The sequence below is a fragment of the Linepithema humile genome, chromosome 7, assembly GCF_040581485.1.
Source record: "Linepithema humile isolate Giens D197 chromosome 7, Lhum_UNIL_v1.0, whole genome shotgun sequence".
Lineage (NCBI taxonomy): Eukaryota > Metazoa > Arthropoda > Insecta > Hymenoptera > Formicidae > Linepithema > Linepithema humile.
The window spans coordinates 21268604-21290007 of NC_090134.1; the positions used below are offsets into that span (position 1 = coordinate 21268604).

Genomic DNA, 21404 nt, shown 5'->3' on the forward strand with positions numbered 1-21404 from the left:
ATCGCGAGTGAATATTTGTGTTATTTTTCAGAAAACCAATTGTTTGAGTTCTTTATTCGCGCGGAGGACAAAGGCATGACTACGCACCACGCCGATGTACCGCTCAGCATTTACATAATGGGTCCGCAGGACATTCCTCCTTTGTTCGAGCGAAAGGAAGATAAATTCTTTATAAGAGAGGACTCTGCCGTCGGTACGCCGATCACGAAACTCAAAACCGTCACTAATAGCACTGTGACATATCGTATAGTATCCGGCGACGAGGATAATCCGCTTTTCACGATCAATTCTCACGGCCAGATCACATTGGCGAGACCGTTGGACCGAGAGTTGAAAGACAGCCATCTGATCGGTGTTCTCGCCGAAACGGATTCCAGTCCGCCGCTCACGGCACTCGCCGAGATTTCCCTTCAGGTGCAGGACGAGAACGATCACGCGCCGAAATTCGAGAGTAATCCATACGCGATCAATTTGGCTGAAAACATCGAAGAGGGAACGTCTATATTGAAAGTCATTGCGCACGATAAGGATCTCGGCAGTAACGGCGAAGTGCGTTACTCCTTTGGATCCGACATTGGCGAATTGGCGAATGTATTCACGGTGGATCCTTACACCGGTTGGATCTCGACATTGGTGCAGCTCGATAAGGAGAAGCAGCCGGAATATAAATTTCAGGTGATTGTGACGCTAAATGAGTATTCTAAATGACTTGAAAAAAATATATTAGGCAATTATATTAATATAATATTCTTTTCAGGTGGTCGCCACTGACAATGGAAATCCGAAGCACTTCGCGAGAACGTCCGTGCACGTCAAGCTAAAGGACTATAACGACAACGCGCCCGCATTCGTCGACGATCGTTACGAGGCAACGGTGAACGAGGATGCTCTACCCGGGACGGTTGTGGTAAAATTGGTTACTGTCGATAAAGACTCGGACGTCAACACGCCGATAGAATTTTACATCACGTCCGGCGATCCTAGATCGCAGTTTCAAATCAGATCTACCGGCGAGGTGTACGTGGCGAAATCCTTGGACAGAGAAACGATCGATCGCTACGAGCTAGAGATCGTTGGTACCGACGGGAAATACGTATTCGAGACGAAAGTGACGGTGCAAATTTTAGACGTCAACGACAATCCACCGTACTGTCTGAGATATCGCTACAGAGAGATACTTTCCGAAGGCTCGCATCCTGGCGCCTACGTTCTGACCGTATTGGCCACCGATTACGACGACGAGCCGAACGCTAAACTGCGATTCTACCTAACCGGCGACAATAACGACAAGTTCTCGTTGGATAAAGAAACAGGCGTGCTGAAAACCGTCGGACAACTGGATCGAGAGACCCAAGCGAAGTATTCTCTGACGGCGCACGTGCAGGACCGGGACAAGCCGACCTGGGAGTGCTCGTCGCAGCTGGAGATTCTTATCTCCGATCTTAATGACAACGCGCCGAAATTCACGATGCAAACTTACAGCAGTACGCTGCCCGAGGACGTGGAGATCGGCACGCTGGTGACAAAAGTGCACGCCACGGACGACGATATCGGCATCAATCGAAAGATCAGATACGAGTTCATCGATTCGGCGGACGGCCATTTCCTCATCGCGGCGGACAGCGGGATAATTACGCTGGCCAAGCCGCTGGACAGAGAAACCAAGGCTATATACAACGTGAGCATTCAAGCGCTCGATCAGGGCACCCCGCAGCTGATGGGCGTCGCCTCGCTCATCGTTAACGTGCAGGATATCAACGACAATCCGCCGGAGTTCGCTTCCAAGATGTACTTCGCGAAAGTGCCGGAGATCTATGCGGTCGGCACCGAGGTGGCTCGGGTGCTCGCCACCTCCAAGGACACGGGGGTGAATGCCGATATATATTATTCGATCATCGGCGGCAATGAGCACAAGAAGTTCCAGATCGACGCCAAGACAGGCGTCGTGGCCATCGCCGAACAGCTGGATTACGAGCGGGCTCGCGATTACATCCTTACGATCCAAGCTGTCGACGGAGGCATTCCGCCGCTGAGCAATCACGCCACTGTCAATATCACTATCACCGACAGCAACGACAACGCGCCGATCTTTAGCGAGGTTTCGTACAGGGCTTTCGTGAGGGAAGATGCGAAAATCGAGGAGAAAGTTACGCAGGTGAGCTCCTAGCTGAAACAATTATTTTGTGGTCATTAATTTTAGAATTAATCATTTCAGAGAGTCATTTTTCTAATACAACAAACACTTTTCAAACGCTCAGAATTGAACATTTTTTTAAACTGTTGAAATTCAGTGAAAAATCAGACAAAAAATTAAAATTTGTTTGCACTCTCACGTGCATTTTTTGAAAATTTTTTATCTTTACACTTCTGAGCCTTAAAAATGACCACCTTGTTTGTACCTTAAAGTTACGAATTTTAACACTCTTCTACAGTTTGATAAAAAAAAATGTTCTCGATAAGTGCCGAAAACTATAATATTTTGCTTGATTTTGAGCATCTGAAAAGTATTTCCTATTTTTTGTGCTGTACAATTATAAATAATTATTGATAAGAAATTAATAAAAATTAATTTCACATAAGCAATACATCTTAATACAAAAATATTTCATTTTATCAATGTTTCAGGTGTTCGCAAACGACTTGGACAGCGGGGAGAACAGTAACGTGTCGTATTTTATAGAACGTGGCGACAGACAGAAACAGTTCTCCATCGATGTGAAAACCGGACAGATAACTGTCGCGGCGCCGCTAGATCGAGAAGAAGTTAGTGTCGAACACTTTTAAATGTAAGCTTAAGCCAGATACTCCGCATTTCTACATACTTCTACTTTCTCTTTCAGATTGCAAATTACATGCTGGAAGTGCACGCGCGTGACAACGGCGTGCCGATGCTGTCGAACTTCGTAATGGTGAATATCGAGATTCTGGATGCGAACGACAATCCGCCATTATTCGCCCGGACAAATTACACGGCAGTTGTGCAAGAGGACAAGCCGCTCGGCCACACGATCCTGCAATTCGTGGTTACCGACGCGGACATCGAGCCGAACGCCGACCCTTACACCTTCGATTTTCGCTCCGGAAACGAGGGCGACGCTTTTCGACTCGAGCAGGACGGCACTCTGCGAACGGCGATGAAATTTAACAACAGAGTGAAGGATAAGTATGTGTTGCACGTTCGCGTGTTCGATAATGGCAGCCCGCCGTTGTACTCGGACGCGTGGGTTGTAATCAACGTGATCGAGGAGTCGCAGTATCCGCCGGTGATCACCCCCCTCGAGGTGATCATCAATTCTTACATGGACGAGTATCCCGGCGGCATTATCGGGAAAGTGCACGCGACCGATCAGGACCAGTACGACACGCTTCTCTTCAGTTTGGTGCCGTCTTTACCGATCTCGAATACCGATCTTTTCCAAATAGACAAGATCGACGGCACATTAGTGGCCTTACCCAGACTCGACGTGGGCGAGTACAGAATAAACGTCAGCGTGACGGATGGCAAATTCCACTCGTACTCGATCCTGAAAGTCAACGTCGACCTGGTGACCGACACAATGCTCGAGAACTCGATGATCGTGAGATTTCGAGGGGTCAGCCCGGAGGATTTCATGCTGAGCCATCGCAAAGGTTTCGTGAGGACCGTTCGCAACGCGATGAGCTGTCGACTCAAGGACATCGTCATCATCAGCGTGCAACCGTCGACCGACGAAGTGAATCTGATCAAATCGCGGGCGCTCCGTCAGGCGGTGCACAACGATCTCGATCTTCTGTTCGCTGTGAAGAAGATGATGGGCCCCGCGAGCTCGTCAGGCTTCCACTCGTCCGAGAGCATACTCGAGGCGTTGAACCAGCACGTGGAGGAACTGGAGGAATCGACGAAGCTGGTCGTCGAGGACATCGCTCGGTTCAAGTGCAACAAAGGCTACTGCTTCTACGGCGACTGCCAGGACAAGATCATTCTCGATCCCGCGCAAATCACGTCCGTGTCGACCGACGTGATGAGCTTCGTGTCGCCGCGGCACAAGCACAAGATGGAGTGCAATTGCAAGGAGGGTTACGCCGGCGTGCACTGCGAAGTGGTGGTGAACGAGTGCGCCAGGGATCCCTGCCCCATGTTCAAAGTCTGCGTGCCGGACTCGTCCGTGCAAGGGTACTCCTGCCAGTGTCCCGAGGGATACGCCGGTCAGACCTGCGACATCGACATCTCCAAGTGCCACGACGAGTCGTGCTACATCCCGCGGAATCCCATATCTTTCAGCGGCAAGAGCTACGCGCGCTACAAGATCGACAAGACGCTGATACGGCAAACGATCGAGGACCGTCTGAGTCTGTCCCTGAGGATCAGAACGGTGCAGCCCACCGGCAATCTCATGTACGCGGCCGGCAAGGTCGACTACAACATCCTGGAGATCGTTAACGGCGTGATGCAGTACAAATTCGATCTCGGCAGCGGCGAGGGTCTCGTGCGAGTGAGCAGTGTGTACGTGAGCGACGGACAGTGGCACGAGATCCAGCTTGATCGCGAGAGCAACAGCGCTCGATTGACCGTGGACGGGAAACACCTCGCTCAGGGTTCCGCGCCCGGTATCAACGACATTCTGAATCTGCAGTCGGACGATCTGTATCTGGGCGCCGAAGTGAGGCAGCATCCGTCGATCATCGGCTTCGAGGACGTGCAACGCGGCTTCATCGGCTGCATGGACGACGTGAGAATCGCGCGGGTGTCCGTGCCGTTGCACATGAGCGGCGCCAGCAGCGTAGCGACCCTCAAGCGCTTCGCTAATGTGGAGTTCAGCTGCGACACGGCCATCATCCTAGTGCCGCCGGGTGTCTGCGGCTCGCAGCCGTGTCAGAACGGTGGCACCTGCAAGGACAACGGCGGCGACAGCTACGAGTGCCAGTGTCACAGCCGGTTCGCCGGTCTCGCCTGCGAGATCGACACGGACCCGTGCGCCTCGTCGCCCTGCCTCTACGGCGGCCGCTGCAAGATCGTGCCGGAGGGCAGCGATTACGTCTGCGAGTGCGTCGGGCCGAGTCTCAGCGGTAAGCGCTGCGAGTTCGGCAGGTACTGCAGCCCGAATCCGTGCATCCACGGCGGCGAGTGCGAGGAGGGCAACAACGGGCCGATCTGCAAGTGTCAGGGCTTCAGCGGCGAACGCTGCGAGTTCGATGTGAACGAGTGCGACGCGAGTCCGTGCACGAACGGCGGCACCTGCGTCAACGAGATCGGCACGTACAGGTGCATCTGTCCGCCGAACATGACCGGTCTGAACTGCGGCAACCCGGCCTTCTCCACGCCCATCATATCCAGCCACTTCAACATCACGTGGGAGCAGCTCATGTGGATCGGCGTCGCGGTCCTGTCCAACGTACTGCTCATCATAATATTCTTCACCTTCCGGCGGATCAGGATGAAGCGGACGAGAGCGCGCGCCAATAACATCAACAACGAGACGCGAAAGCAGATCGTCCTGAATTCCGCGCGGCCGCACGAGCACGAGTTCAAGCGCAGTTCGAAACTGAGCAATTTAGAAGTCATACAGGTACACTCAGACTCACCTAATCGTCGTGCACATTGTAAAAGCATGAACTCTCCGAGGACTAACGTACATTCGTCCGAAGGCATTTTATTTCATCATCGGCATGAGAAGAGAGTTTTATTCAATATTGCGATATCTTTTTCCCAATTTCACTCACGATCGAGATATAATGCCTTCATCATTTCTCTGCTCTTTAGTAAATCGATTTCGATGCTGTTTTATTTTTGGTTTGCGATCATCGATTTGCCGACGCGATACACACCCCCTCCCGTGCCCACGTCGCGGCGGCGATCCTGTTTAAGGTTTTTGTGTGATTCTTTTTTGCAGAGAGAACCTCCCCAATGCCCTCCCAGACCCGCCTCCTACACTCCCAGCTCGAACAACGAGCCGGCCGCGTACGGTAACTCGGCTGCGGTGGCTCTAAATAACTTGGACACCTTGCGCAGCTACGGCAGCGCGGGCGACGAGCTAGAGAACTTCCCGCCGGATTACCTGCGCAATCTCAACCGCAGCACTCCCGTACCACCCCCGTCCTTGACCCTTGCTAATCCGGTCGGCGGGAACGCAACTGGCAGCGACACGGACAGCCTTCACAAGCCCACCTGGCAGGAACAGATGCAGCTCGCCTCCTTCATTACCGACACCACCAAGATCAAGAATGGTGAGTGAATCGAGCGTCAAGTGAGAGAAAAGAATCTTCATCCCGGCTTCATCCGGTAGCTTCTTACTTTTTTATTTCGCTTGTGGCATGCGCGTCGTTGACGAGGCGAGGCGCTAGGCGCTTCCTCCGTCTCTTCTCTCATCATCCTCGTCATTCTGCCCCCCCACCCCCCTTCTCAAATTTTTCTTACTGTCTTTTAATCTCTGTCTCTTCTGTCGCGACCTCTCCGTACGCTCTCGTACTCTGACTCGATCTTAGCGAATTGTTCTATTAACACCGGCGTATTCGTATTGTGTGCACTAACAGACCTGAAACGAGCGAGTCCAGTGGTACCGGAGCTGACCACTGGAGGACTTCTACTAAACTCTTCTCGACGAACGCCTCATGCGGTTGGATCTTCCGTCACGTCCGTCACGTCCATCGAGGATGATCCTCGCATCGTCGGCGGTAAGTCGAAACACTCCGCTCGCACTTGATCGAGAGTGTCCTGCGAATCGCGCAATTTCTTCTAGAAATTAATCGACCTGGTGAAAAACGTAAAATATGCAAGCTAGAATATAATTTAATAATAAAATTGTAGAACGACTCTTTTCTATTTCAAATTTCGCAAATTTACTGGAGATTCTAGCAAAGAAATGCGTGACTTCCCAGACAGAGTTGGTATTCATATTTGGGTATCTCCGCTTCCTCGCTTGTACTCTCTATGTCCAATTGAGTGCTATTATTTTGTCCTTGCTATTTTCTGCTTACCTCTTCACTGCACATCACTATGCTGCATCGCATGTAGGCGTGTCGGAGTACAGTCGTTGTCTCTGCAATGCTTTTAGGGTATCACTGGGACTGCTCAGACTGGGTCAGGCGGAGTCACAATCCTTTACCTAACATCACGGAAGTACCCGGCAGCGAGGTCCCAGACTCGTCCAGCTTCCACAGCAATGAGAGTAACGAATCCAATACTCATCAGTTGCCAACAAGTGAGTATAGTGCATGCACGTTGACTCTCTCTCTCTCTCTCTCTCTCTCTCTCTTGCATGATTAGCGTAACGTTGGTGTTCACTAATTTCATCAGTACTTAGGTCACAAGTATTTCATTTGGTAGCAAACTATTTAGATATTAAATAATTCCAATGAAACTTTAGCGACTTTATTAACAAATATCGTGATGTGTAACGCTTAATAAAAATTGCAAAATTAAATGTATATTATTAACATTATAACATGACAGAATCAATAATAACGAATTAATACAACAATAAACTAACCATGTCGATGTTCACGCATGGACGAAAAATGTAATACGATATCATAATTGTACATTTTTCGTGCCAATTTGACGTTCCGCTATTAATTACAGCATTCATAGAACTTTGTTACACTTGTTATCACGTTAATTCTTTAGAAATATGCGTAACACTTGCAATTCTGCCGTAGTGCACGGTCCGATAGATCCGATGAGGGATATCGAGACCCTGAACGAGGATCAAGAGTCGGAATACGTCGGCGATTCCGAATGCGGGACCGAATTCTCGGAGCAGTATCACTGCGCCGAGACGCAACGTCTCAATCCTCTCGACAGCGGTGGCGAGGGGGAGTACAAGTACAAGAGCTCCGAGAGTTACCTGCGCCATCCGAACTCGTATCTACCGCATTATAATATTCACACCGACACCGAGAACGAGACGAATCCGCTCAACGGCCGTCTCAGCACCCTCGAATCCGACGAGGAAGAAGACGATGTAGTGCCTTATGGTTTTCCGAGCACCCGCCGTAACCGATGCCACAAGGTGATCGAGGAGGACGAGATCGGCTCTGTCATCACCACGCTGGAGGAGAGAAACTCGCTGCTGGGCGGCGCGAGTAACAGCGATCTCTCTACGAATCTGTGCGAGATCGACGATTCCGAGTACGAGATCGCGGATCAGAAGAGCAACGGACGCCTGTGGCTGTCGGGAAACGGTATCACGCAGACCTCGGTGTGACAAACGATGGTGCCGAAGTACGAGGACAAACTGAAGCGTGCAAAAGCGTGTTTCTTAGTGCTTCTACGATTGAGACGCGCGGATGTCTGTGAATATGCAATTTTGTACATAGGTGTTATATCGCCATAGATAAGACAGTCTGTACAGGCAGCTATGAAGTAAGAAAAGCGTTGTGCGAGCCACCGGCGTGTTTCCCGACGCACGCTGCACGTATGATGTATATCGCGGAAATACATCACGCCTCAAATCTCCTCCTACACGGGTAGAGTTCAAGCATCAGCGTACTTAATTCTGCAAGCTAATCGCTAGTAATTAATCATCTTATAATTGCAAGCAGTGCGTGCGTTACGTTCTATTGAAGCGGATAACAAATTTAGTTTCAATTTTATTTATTTCATTGAAAGTAGAATAATCGACGTTATTTCGTGGCTTAATGAAAAAATAGATATATCTGAGAACGCACATGTAATTCTTGTATATTTCTCTACGTCTGTATTTTCAAGCCGTTTATTAATGTAAATAATTTAAATGCTATCGTTTATTTACAAGAAATGTTAATTGCTTATTGAGTAACGCCACAACGTCAATATTGATCTTTATTTTTTCATTTTGGAAACGTAAAATATAATATTCCTTTCGACTCTACCAAGGGGATGAGATTTATTAGAGAAAAATAAATTATAGCAACTATGAAGACGTGCGTAAGAAATTATCTTGATTGCGAAAAGAGATTCATTACTCGAGAAAGGTAAAGTTAATCACGACCGTGTCGTCAGACCAATGACTATTGTTTAATGACCTATCGTTTAAATTTAACATATTAATCCAGCAACTATAATTCCAGTGCAAAAAGATACATAGGTACATTTATGTATTTTTACTATTTGCTAACTAACTTTATTTTGGTTACGTATAAAATGAACCGACGGACTACTTAATAATGCATATATTAAGTAAAAGGTAGCAGATTAGCGTGTAAGTAAACGAACTCTAGTGAAAAAGAAAGCAGCCTCCTCCGCGTTACGAAACGATGTGTGCGTGGTTGTGCGCGTCTTATGCAATGAGGCGCGAGTTGATAGTTAAAAAAGATATGATAAAATATTTTTACTGTGATGATAATAATGTTTATACGATGATCAAATACTATGACTTGTATCATAATAATTGCAACGTTAATTATCCGACGTTTTATAACAGAAATTAAAAAAAAAAAAGAGAAGAAGAGCGATGGAAGGGGAGCGACGTCCTCCTCCTTATAGATGTAAGCTAAGTCAACGTTCCGTTTATTTAACTCTTTCTTTTTTCTTTCTTTTTTATCTCCCCATTCATTAGTCACCATTAGTATGACCGAGAAATCTGTATACATGGTGCTATTTACATCATGCTTTGTCATCTATTTACTCTTTAATAAGACTGCTCAGCGGGTGCGAAGTATTCGCTCTTTTTACCAATCTGCCATTTGCATTTCATGTATCATTGTTCATTATAGAAACTTGTCCGTACGATATAAAACGCGGTACTTTTTAAACTGCCAATTCTTAATGCCATATATAAACAATGCATTTCCTTCGATTAATTTACATAAAAAGAGACAGAATGTCAAGAACAATCTTATATATATATATTATATATATACACACACACACACACATGCCTAAAATGTTTTTTATTCATTGTCACTTCCATTTAGAATATTTTTCGTTAATGAATAATATTGTATAGTGGCAGCTTTATATTTGGGTGAGGTATGTTTTTTTATACACGTAGAATTTTGTCGAAAAATTCGACTTTATGTTCCTGTTCTGCAAAGGACGCCAGCTATCCTGCTCGTAGGATACATTAGCAAATCACATTTAATAATAAAGCTAAACAGGGTGATTTTTACGTTTGACCAAGAGCAGAAACATCAGTCTCTCGTCCTTGTATAAGTTAAAGTCAGCTGTGCTTCTACTTTCTGAAATTTTACCGTACACATTATAGTTAACATTTTATTCCTTATTAGAATGACATGTAAAATAAAATAGTACAGAGTTGATTTTCCCAATTGGAAGACCCAATCGATTTCGATAAGAAATATAAAATTTCAGTTAGTAATGAAGCACAGATAAAACTTTAACGTATTTAGATTAGGTTTATTTAACAAGAAAAAAAAAACGATAAAGCACATTGGTCAAAGACTGTAAAGTAGGATGGATGTGACAGCGGATTTTTTATAAATAGTGTACGTTTAGTGACCTTGCGAAAATTGCGAAAACCCATTTTTTTAGAATTTCATAATCAAGTAACATTAATAATGATAATTTTTAGTTTCTTCATAGTTCTGTAATCGGAATTAATCGGAAACATATATCAATGATTTGTATATATGATTATTTTAACAATTTTTACGAAATTATTACTCTATATCTATTTATTCGTAATTTATGTTATTGAAAAATTACGAAGAGAGTGAGGAATAAATAATTTTATCACAAATTTATGCATTTTATAAAACATAATTTGATAAAATTATTTATTGCTTACCACTTAAATAATTTGAGAGGTAGTCGTATAATTTTTACAAATATAGATTGTGAAAAAAAAAACAACATGGGTACAATTTCTAAATTTGCCATAACATTTAGCCCTGCTAATAGAATACATATCGATATCATGAAATCTTTTAAGAAAACGAGGAACTTGACTTGTTATTATTGTAAGGCTATAATTAATTTGTACAAGATCAACCTATTGTAATAAAGAAATGAATCTTGCCTACAATAAATTATACCTTTTTATTTACACACTGTTGATCTTATTATTAAAAGGATGCTTGAGTGTCAGATTAACGATAAATCAGACGTCCTCGCTTTTCAGTAGTCAGTAGTACAAGCCAACGTCAAGCCAGATATTTTCTTTTTTGGTTTAAAATAGGATGTAACATGAAACTTATTTTAATTTTAATACATGTAATTAGTATTCAATAAGAAATTGCTGTAAATTTTGAAGTACTCATTACATCTTTCGTTTTTTCATAAACAAATAATGCCCAACGAAAGATTACTTTATTATTGCATTGTTTTTTAACAGATAGAGAACATGTTGTATATCTATATCATAAATCTACATAATTGTTTGAGGAGTAAAGTGATAACAGTATTGAGTATTGCATATAAATTTGTTTATTATCTGTATAATATATATTTGAAACAATATCATTCTACAACATTGCATAAAAATATATAAACACTTGAAAAAATGTCTTGACTCTCATTTGATAAAACATGTTCATGAAGAATTGCTTAGAGTCGGATTGCTATTACGTGTAAGCGGAACCAAGATGATTCGATATGTCAGTTATAATTTGCAGTTTGATCGATGTCGAATCGCAAGCAAGAAGACTAGGAGTTACAGAACGGTGCACAAATATATATTATAAACATTTGAAATTTAATCGACGGCAAATCAATACCGTATAAATTCAAATTCTTAATAATTCTGACAAAACTGGCTAAACAATTAATTATGTAAACACGATCTTCATTTTAAATCATAAATCAAACGCATAGCTTTGTCCCAAATAAAGAGTAATGTATCAATCAATAATAGCAAATTACACTTAATCGATTTAAAAAAATCATAAGATTAGTAAATTTCGTAATTATATTCTTAATATTCCAATATTTGATATAATTTAGTATAAAAATTTATTACATCTTTTAATTTAACAGTGCTTCATACTTTTGGTCAATGCTGTATGTGTGCTCGCAAATTAGCGACATCATTTCTCTAGTTTCTAATTTCTGAAAATAATTAATTAAATATTACAGCGATATCAGAGTTAACTGTATCTCACATAACGATTCTTATGCAATGAAAGAAAATTGACAAAATTTCTTTTTTTTGGAATGCGCTGCACAAGAAGCGTGAATTCGTTAATTAGCGGAAGAAGAAACAATGACACGCCGTGTGTGTGTGATTCGACTACGTCATAAACATGTTTAGAGAGTACGATAGGCCAGAAATAAAACTCGTTTTTAAAACTTAAGGGCTCGTATCATCGTCCATAAGAAGGATTCACTTCGTGCTCGTGTTGTCGAATGAATTTGAAAGATCGGCGAAGAGATTTAGCCGCGCATTCTCGTACGAACGCAATTACTATTTTCTTTTGAGATCATTGGCCAAAGGATAACAATGATAATTATAATATTAATAATGTGATAATAGTAATAACTAATCATATATAATGATAATAATATATAATCATCGTATTATAATAATATAATCATGTTATACTTAGTAATAATAGTAATAAAAGTAACTATCCGTAAAGTATCCTTTATCAGAAGAGATATACCTATAGCTTATGTACATTTTTCCGTGCGTGTATGATCCTCACTCTCTGTCTCCTCTTCTTCTTTTTTTTTTTAAATTACGTATCATTACGATAATTTACTATTACTCGCCACACGGTAGCAACATAAATAATAATACAGCACTGTTATTTACAAATACGCGTTCCCTCCCTCCTCTCTCGCGCACACTCTCTTTTTCGTTCTCTCTTTTATTGCTGCCCCGCTTGATAGTAACATTTTTGCATGCGGATCTGACGGATAGTTCTATGATCGACGATGCACCGCTCGATCATGAACGTCTCTTTTTATTAAACCCTTCCAAAAAACTATAATTAAAAATTATAGTTAGCTAACAAATTAAAGAGAACCAAGTCGGCCGATATTATTCCTCTCGACGAGGATGTGCTCTTTATATTTATCGCCAAGTATTACCTATATATATATTATATATAGATATATTTTATGAATATATATATATATTCATATATATTCTGTGTCGTTTGTGGAAAAACGCGACCGAAAACTTGCTCTTTCAGTGATTCACAGTTATCGTAGCTACCACATCATTCCACTAAAAGCGAATTGATTGCAGAAGAAATTTTCGGTCGCGCAGTTTTTCCACAAGCGCAATTTTTCGCAATCTCTTAACGTGCGCATATATGTTTTTACAAAGTTAATTTTAGAATTCGGAGCGTCGAATCTCTCTTGCTGCGAAATACCGCCGGGTTACAATTCTCGGGGCGGTGCATCGTTTCGCACAGTGCAGAATGATCCGTCTTTGCGCTCGTTCTTCGGGGAACGATCCGCTGCGCGTCGGGAGATCACGTGGAAAAAGAAACTTCCGGTTGTTGTTCCAATCCTGTTTCCTGTCGCTTTGCCTCGAACGCGATCGAAAAGAGCCCGCGCGATCGTCAATCATCGCAATAACGTCGGAAGGGAAACTGCCCGGCCGGTCCATTCCGTGTCGTTCTTCATATTATATATCTATCTATCTACTCTCTTCTCTCTTTCTCTGCGTCTACGATATTTACAATGACAAAGGAAAAGAAAACCAATGCATCGTGCGTCATCGTCGTGGTCTCCTCGTCGATAATCATCAGCTAAACTTATCTCGTTTTTTTTCTTTATTTTTTTTTAAATATAAATATCAAAACCGTTTTCGCGTAGAAATACTGATCCCACTAAATATCTCCCCCTCCTCGTTGGTGGTTAATTGATATCTAAATTTTCGGTCGACTGTCTTAGTGTACGACAGTCTTCTCGCGTTCAAGATTTTTCTTTCATCGTTTCTCCTCCTTAAAAAAAAAAAAGAAAGAAGACTACGAGGGAAGGAAAGGAAAAGATATCGGAAACGTGTAAACGTCGCTCCCGACATTCAGAAAAGGCGAATGTCAAGCGCCCGGAGTTATTATTTCATTTTTCAAAGTGTATATACGATGTAACTTCAGTATCCACCGCGTTCGTACAAATGCTTGTTATCGAAAACAAAGATTTCACAACATTACGAGCACCCGTCGTATATGTCGTGTCCTTTGGGAGAGATATCGCGTTTCACAATAGATTTTCACGAGCGACTCGACTGTCATCACGTCGGAGCATTGTTGGATACGTGCGAGTGCGATGTCGGCCAGTGGATCGTTGTTCTGCGCATTGGATCGATGAGAATGCAGCTCGAGTGAAACGCCCGCCCGAAACTCAAACAACGAGCCGCAGAAGACTCGGGAGCTACAACCGTATGTATCTAAGCGACTTCTTGGGATAATTTTCGGTCGTGTTTCATGTTAAAATATTCATTGAAACATAGATAGAAATTTGGGGCGATTTCGAAATGTGACTATTAAACAAATCGACAGGTGTGAAGGTGAAAATTAACGAAACTCACTTCGAGAGCGAAGACGACGAGAGATACATTTTAAGATGCGGCTTTCACGCAGTTAAATTGTGGAGGTGAGAACATCGGAGCGAAAGCAAATGCGGTAAATCGAACGGGTTCGACGAGCAAGCCAACCCTTATCACGATCGTAATTTCGTGAGGAATCGTGAAGGACGAATTGACATTTTTGGGATACGCGCTCCTCCACCCACCCAACCCCTTCCGCCGCCGCCCTTGTAATCCTTATCCCTCATCGCAGCGGCGGCGGCGGCGGTGGCGGCGGCGGCGGCGGCAGCGGCGGCGGCGGCGGCTGCTACCCTCCTGCTCCCATTCTCAGTCTGGCCGTTTTCTCTCCCTCACGGGTGATATTGATCCTCCTGCCGCGAGGCCCACCCACGAGCGGCAACGTTAGGCTGCCATTCGACCTAGTGTAGGATCGTAACACAGATGGAAACGCGCAAGGCGGCTAGTCCTCGACCAGCCGAGGATTTTTAAAGCCGACGGAGAAAAAGGAAAGACAAAACGAAATTCAGCGTCGTTTTTGCTGGGAAAGGGAAAAATGTGCGCGACGAAAATCCTGACTCGAAGCAGACTGATAATCCTGCCAGAAAAAAAAAAAAAGAACGTATCGAGGAAGATGACGCAGGATGTGGAAAATTTTACGCGCCGGTCGCGAAACGCCGGGCGTTATTGCGGCAGAATAACGTAGTGGATAACGCATTAATTTCCAAACGGATCGATACCGACGCGATAAACCCTGAGTTTATCGCCTCTAAAATTTTCCAACGAACAGATCGGGTTGATTTCGTTTGGCCGATTACGAGTATCGATGTTAAATAACGTGTAAGATTAACGGAGATTTTGGAAAAGTTCAAGTCCAAGTGAAGAGATATTTTGTAGGAACTCAACGCTTTTATTAATAACAATTCGAAATTCAACATGGAATTTATTCTACGTACGAAATGCCCGTGTTATATAATGTTTCTTTTATAAATATTTATAAATAATGCGATATATATGCGCCCCAACCAAGTTTATCGTTGAGAAATTAACACGTCGCAATCATCGCCTCGATTATGTCGTGCTCCGCCACGATCGACTGTCGACAGTGTAAACGTCAAAGCTTCAACGATGCGTCATGTCACGATTTCCGTCTGTGCGTAAGTGCGTAAATTCCTGTACAAGCTTTGCGAGCGTATGCTGAAAACCGTTGTTAATTTTCGAACAACTCGGTAACAAACTCGGGTTAAATTCTTTTTAGGCACTGCGACTTATCGACACCTCCGATTATATCTGCACGGAAAAAAAAAAAAAAAAAAAAGAGACAACGACCCACTGTGACAATCGACATCACGCACTTTGCTCTCTTGGTTGGTCCCTGATGCTCTTTCCTATAACAATGCGCAGTTCCGCCTCCCCATTTCCCCCCCCCCCCTCGCTCGTGTGAAACGTACAAAACGACAAACAAACATCAGTATAATGGCGATTTTCTCATTTTACAAAGGTATTGACGTGAGAATTAGAGCAACTGTCTCCTTCGTTCCCCTTTTTTTTTAGATTATGTTTCGTGGCCCCAATATTTTACAAGACGACAGCATCACTCTGCCCGAATGAGAATTTAAAAAATGATTATTATTATTTCCTAATCCACTCGACGCGAGACTCGCTACCTTTTAGCGAAGATCGCGACAAGCGACAATAAAATCCAATCGGAAGTCTTCATGCACACTTTCGGCGAACGGTCGAGGATGTGCTTTCTGTCTACATATTAAGCACGGAATTCAATATCTGCGTCTCTTATATTACAATATTAATATTCCTCTCTGCCGTGAATTTTGCTCTTTAAAAACGGTACTTTTGATTAGACGAACCACAGATCGCTATCCTTTTTTTGTTATCTATGGAATGTATCGCTATTTGGAAGAATAGTCGCAGATTCCTTTTCTTGTAGCATCGAACTACATTGTGAAAATTATTAACGATTCCGTATACGAACGACAACATAAAGCACAGAATTTAAGAGCAATCGGTTTTATTTGTTATTCGCAAGTTGAAAAAAAAATCCGAAATACGTTAATTATTGTGTCTAATAAGGTAAAAAGAAAGGGTAAATATTTCGACGATACACTCCGCGTGAAAAAAAATCTGAGAAATATTTGTTTTTCCGAAAAACACCGAGTAGTTCGCCGCATCGAAAACGGAATCTACTTTTTTTTTTTACCGTGATTTGTGTGCGGCCGCGATACAGCACATTCAGATAATTAAAACTTAATAAATATAATCGATTATAGCAAATGTGCTCTATCGCTGATACATTCGTTTCACGCCTTTCACCATACTCTCCCTTCTCAGTCTCGCACTAATTCCTTTTGCACGCATTTCCGCATACATCACCGTATTACCGTCATATAATCACTACTTATAATAATATTCATCTATATTATAGGTTTCTTATTTTTTATATACTCAGCTAAACTGTGCGGTCTTAACGTCTCGAATTTCTCTAGTTGTCAATATCTATGTACAATGAAGGTTTCTTTTTATATATCATATTAATGCTAGTAATGCATTAGCAGTTTAAGAGGAAGTTTCCCCGTCCTGTCTTTCACATATAAGAATCTGCCAGATATAATCGACCGGATTGACGCGATTTGCCGTTGACTTGGCATTTCGCGTCGCAAAAACTCATAAAATCGAATGTTTGATAATTGACTTGCTGTTAATTGTATAAATATGTCAGTAATGACATAATTAAATATGCTATTTTCTAACCGTTATTATTACATTATTATTCTTATAAATCAAGTATTAACGCCCGGCCGAGCTCGTCCGTCCGAAAATTTGGACGTGTTTAAGAGACGGCGCAAGGTAACCAATTTTCGCGACCGAGTAAGTTCAATCGAGTAAACTATAATCGGCCTTTATATCAATATCTCTATCTATATTCGTGGATTTCGACGTGAAAAATCAAGAGAGAGGAGAATCGTCTCGTAGAGTGCCCGTCGAGGTCATCGCAGTGTCGTCGACACGAGCACTCGGTAATTTATCGATCGTTCTCGAGACAGTCAGGCATGGCGAACTTGAAAAAAAAAAATAGGAAATTACGGAACTGGCGTTTTTTTCCAAGTGCGCGATTGTCGCTGAATAAGAAAACGAGTGATAGAACGATTTCCACGTACCTCTTAATATCCCACGCTACCACATCTCTGTAGGTTTATCTCCTTTCGCCTCGCGGCGGATTATTACAAAATTAAATTTTACTAAAACATGATTGCCTAGAGAATAGTCGGCGGCCGCGGAAGCGACGACCGAGAATGCACTACGACCGATTTGGGACGCTGTCGCACCGGTTGGTAACTGTCAAAATGTAAGGAAGTACTTGGAACGAATAGTGTCGCGTATAACCGTTCTTATCTTCATTTTCATCTTTAAAAGCAGAAAAATAAAAAAAATTAAAAAAACATGCTACTTATTGCTTTCGTTTAATTCAATTAGTTTAAATAAATCAAATACTTTGTACAAGAGATTTTCGTCAGATAGATATAGAGACACAGCGATATCTTTTTATATAATATAATGTATTAACAAACAAATTGATACGCGGACAGACGAAGTAAAACTCATCCGCATCACTGTGCCAAGTACATATTTCATTAAGAATGGTTGATCTCGTGTGCGACATTGCAAATCGACATAGCGCCCAATATCGACATCTAAAATCAACCGCACAGCGCAGGCATGGTCTCATTACAAAATATCGAGATTGAAACCGCCCGGGTCAAGAGAATTAAGCAGCTCTTGAGCGTTGAAGTTCGACGTGTCCGTAGGAAGATTTTCCAGGAATTCGAGGCTAAAGTCAGCAGCCGCCACGGACGGATCCGTAGTGGTGGGCGGTGGTGGTGGTGGTGGTTGAGTGTGCTGCTGCTGCGGCGGTAAACTGCGCACTCCCGGACTACCCGTTCCGTATTGCTGATGTGGATGCAACGGAGAACCTAAATATACAAATTCGTCAACACGACTCATCTCCAAATTGTTACATTCTACGGATTAAAGAAAAAGAAATGCTTCTTGCGAAAGAAATAATCTTTGCATTAACGTTGTTCTAGGCTTTAGTTCTATCACACGTGTGTATCGCTATATTGTCGATAGATGTGTTCATATTCCTGTGATTCAAATACTGAAAAATTTGATGCGAGATTTTATACGATTAATTATTGGATAATAAATATTTATTTAAACATATCGTTTCTTAATTCTGTATAATGTACTGAAAAAAATTATACGTTTAAATAATTATATATATACTCAAGGTGCTCTGCAAATATCCGTGATCCTTCGCAAACTCACCAGTTCCGGTGACGTTGACCGAATTAACGGAGGATGTCTGTGACATCTGCATCTGCAATGACATCTGATTATTGTTTTGTTGTTGTTGCATAGCAAGTGTCTGTTGTTGGTGTTGTGTCAACAGTTGCTGCATCTGCGTGTTGTTAGCCATTCCCGTGCCGGCTATGCCGCCGTTTTGTGAGCGGATTAACTGCTGATGTTGCATCTGCGCCGCGGTCATTTGCATTGTGCCGCCCGTGCCACTCATGCCGAAGCCGCCTGCGAAAAATCATACGATTTGATAAAATCCCGCGTGTCAATTTTGCGTCAATATTTTTTGCGAACAATAGTAAATAAATCCTGCGAAGCGAGTTTAATGCTTCATGAAATTTTTCCAATGTAATTTGCATTTACCTGTGCGTGTGTGAAAATCCTGCACATTTATACTCCGAAAATAAAATGAAACACACTCGCGTGTTTCTCAATGAAACTCTGATTGTACTTGCGAGACATGTCGAATTTCGATCGACGGACCCGCTCCTCTCGGCGAACGCGGTAGTGCCAGCCGGCGGCCGAGTAAAGGCCCGGTTTCTCGATACTCACTTTGGTGACCTTGCTGGTTGAATTGCGATCGCATCTGCGCCTGAAAGCCCTGCTGCTGCTGTTGCTGCATCAGGACGTGCCGCCACTCCTGCTGGGCGCCGCGGCCCGCGATGCTGTTCCCAAGGCCGTCCGGAGGGCCGACGCTGACGTTGGGCGGCCGTTGATTGTTGGTTCTCGGGTACCCTAGCCGTTGATGCATCTGATGCATACTGCCGATGGCGGCCATCCCACCGCCGCCCATGTACATATTACCGCCGGCCGCGTGTAACGCCTGCTGCTGCTGCTGTTGCGCCATTTGCGGCCTCATCATCGGACCTGCGAAAAACATCCACGTGCCGTAATGCTGCGGGACACAGGTGTCCAGGTTAAAAGTCGCGTGTGAATCAAGAATTCTGACACCGCGTGAGTGTTGGAAATTTATCGAAACTTGCCTGTACATTATCGTGCCCTTTCTAAATAATTCTTTTAAAACCCATCGAATAAGTCGGGGGATTGAATTATTACTAGAACGAGAATCGTATTCAGCAAATTAAAGGGGAGAGCATAGTAAAGGATCCGCAGATTTTCGCTCAGATGGAATCTCGGGAAAACCGGCGTCGACCCGATCGATAGGAGTCTTGTAGAGGTATATAAGGATAGTTTCGACTCCCTCTCTCCGCCTCGTCACTCCCCCGCCTCTTCCCCCCTTCACCCTTTAGCTTGGAGCGAATCCAGCAGAACGCCAGCATCGCGTTCACGTTCGGCCGAATTCTTTTCGCGTTAATATTCAACACGTAATTCATGTTCGGACAAAAACGGATATTTACCTTCATTGTTATTCATCATCAAACAACGAATCTTATTATATGTTAACTGGCTCTTTTCATTCGCTGACTGAACACGATCGATTCTCATATATTTCGGGGGTGCTAAAATAAAAAAAAAAAATAAAAAAAAACATACATATACACATGGATAACGAGACGACATGGGATTATGTTCAGACTTACCTGACGGCGGCATGGGTTGTTGCGTAACTCTGCGCAAGGGTCCGGCATTCGCGAATCTCGCTTGCTGGCCCATTCCGATGCTAGCGTGCATCATCTGCGCCTGGGCCGCGGTCTTGTACTCGGGTGGTGGCGGTCTCACGCTCATCCCGCCTGCCATGTGTTGTTGCTGTTGCATTACCTGCAAAAATGCAAAAAACCCACAAAAATTAGAAAGAAATAATAAAAGAATGATAGAAATTCTTTCATCAAATTCGCGTCAAGATGCTAGAAGTCTTTCGATGCGTTTAAAGTTTATTTTACGCACCGTCATCAAAGAAAGTGTTTCCGTTCTTGATGAATCACGTATACGAATGACGATTCTTCGAGTGTTATCTATGGAGGACAGTCCGATACCGGACCGAGGACGCTGATAACCACGCGATGATCCTCTCGCGCGCGCGCGAGTCAATCAATGCGAGAATCGATGCGCTGAAAATCGCTACGTGCCGATCTTAAGATCGGTTCAACGCGGTTCTCTTTCGCAGAGTCTCGGGAGAGCAGAAGGGCGTTGCTCGCCTAATCGCAGGTTGTTGCTCGGTCGAGAGTGGAAAGAGACGCCGGCTGGTGCGACGAACGAGAAGAGGTGAGAGCGAGTGGGAGGGACGAGAGGCGAGGGAGAGCGAAAGGGTGAACGTATCCGACGACGACGGCGGCGCGCTCGCCTCGTCTGCATCGTCGCCCGCCTTTCCTGCAGCGGTCGTTGTTGTTTCTATTGTCGCGCGTCTCCCTCGCCACGGACTTTCCTCGCGCTCGCGTAACACCAGGAAGCGGGAAATGCAATCCCCGGTGCTTATGCAACAACGCCGAACCGTCTCCGCCGATCTCGGTAATTCGTGCGCAACAATGCATCGAACGTGCGTTCGCAATAGACTATCGATTATGGAAAATTATCGAGAAGGAAATAAATTTGTAGAAATATTTTAACATGATAGAATACGCATTATGCATGTTTGTCTCGCTGCGTATCGTATTATTCGAGAAGACAAGAACAGCCGATGATCTGTTTACGTAAGGCAAATAGACACCTTGAATTGTCTGGATATTATCGATCGACTCC

At 43.7% G+C, this 21404-nt stretch overlaps 2 protein-coding genes across 8 annotated transcripts in view; one reads left to right on the forward strand and one right to left on the reverse strand.

Moving 5' to 3' along the window:
* The window catches only part of kug (kugelei), a 290315-nt gene extending 279351 nt beyond the window's left edge, over nucleotides 1-10964 (forward strand). For 3 of the 7 annotated variants that reach the window (XM_012360691.2, XM_012360693.2, XM_012360694.2), the window contains 8 exons: nucleotides 32-675; nucleotides 758-2155; nucleotides 2626-2763; nucleotides 2841-5546; nucleotides 5871-6204; nucleotides 6511-6651; nucleotides 7032-7178; nucleotides 7636-10964. In XM_012360691.2, coding sequence (XP_012216114.1) covers nucleotides 32-675; nucleotides 758-2155; nucleotides 2626-2763; nucleotides 2841-5546; nucleotides 5871-6204; nucleotides 6511-6651; nucleotides 7032-7178; nucleotides 7636-8183 — 6056 coding nt within the window. In that variant the 3' untranslated portion in view covers nucleotides 8184-10964. Of the gene's footprint in view, nucleotides 1-31; nucleotides 676-757; nucleotides 2156-2625; nucleotides 2764-2840; nucleotides 5547-5870; nucleotides 6205-6510; nucleotides 6652-7031; nucleotides 7179-7635 lie in introns of those variants that run through there. The other 4 variants (XM_067358935.1, XM_067358936.1, XM_012360696.2 and 1 more) reach the window with 4 other exon arrangements.
* A 362-nt stretch (nucleotides 10965-11326) lies between these two features.
* mam (mastermind) overlaps nucleotides 11327-21404 on the reverse strand; it is a 146293-nt gene continuing 136215 nt past the window's right edge. The window contains exons 5-8 of the mRNA XM_067358946.1: nucleotides 20309-20486; nucleotides 19320-19634; nucleotides 18738-18995; nucleotides 11327-18382 (exon numbers count right to left, since the gene is read on the reverse strand). Coding sequence (XP_067215047.1) covers nucleotides 18138-18382; nucleotides 18738-18995; nucleotides 19320-19634; nucleotides 20309-20486 — 996 coding nt within the window. The 3' untranslated portion in view covers nucleotides 11327-18137. The remainder of the gene's footprint in view (nucleotides 18383-18737; nucleotides 18996-19319; nucleotides 19635-20308; nucleotides 20487-21404) is intronic.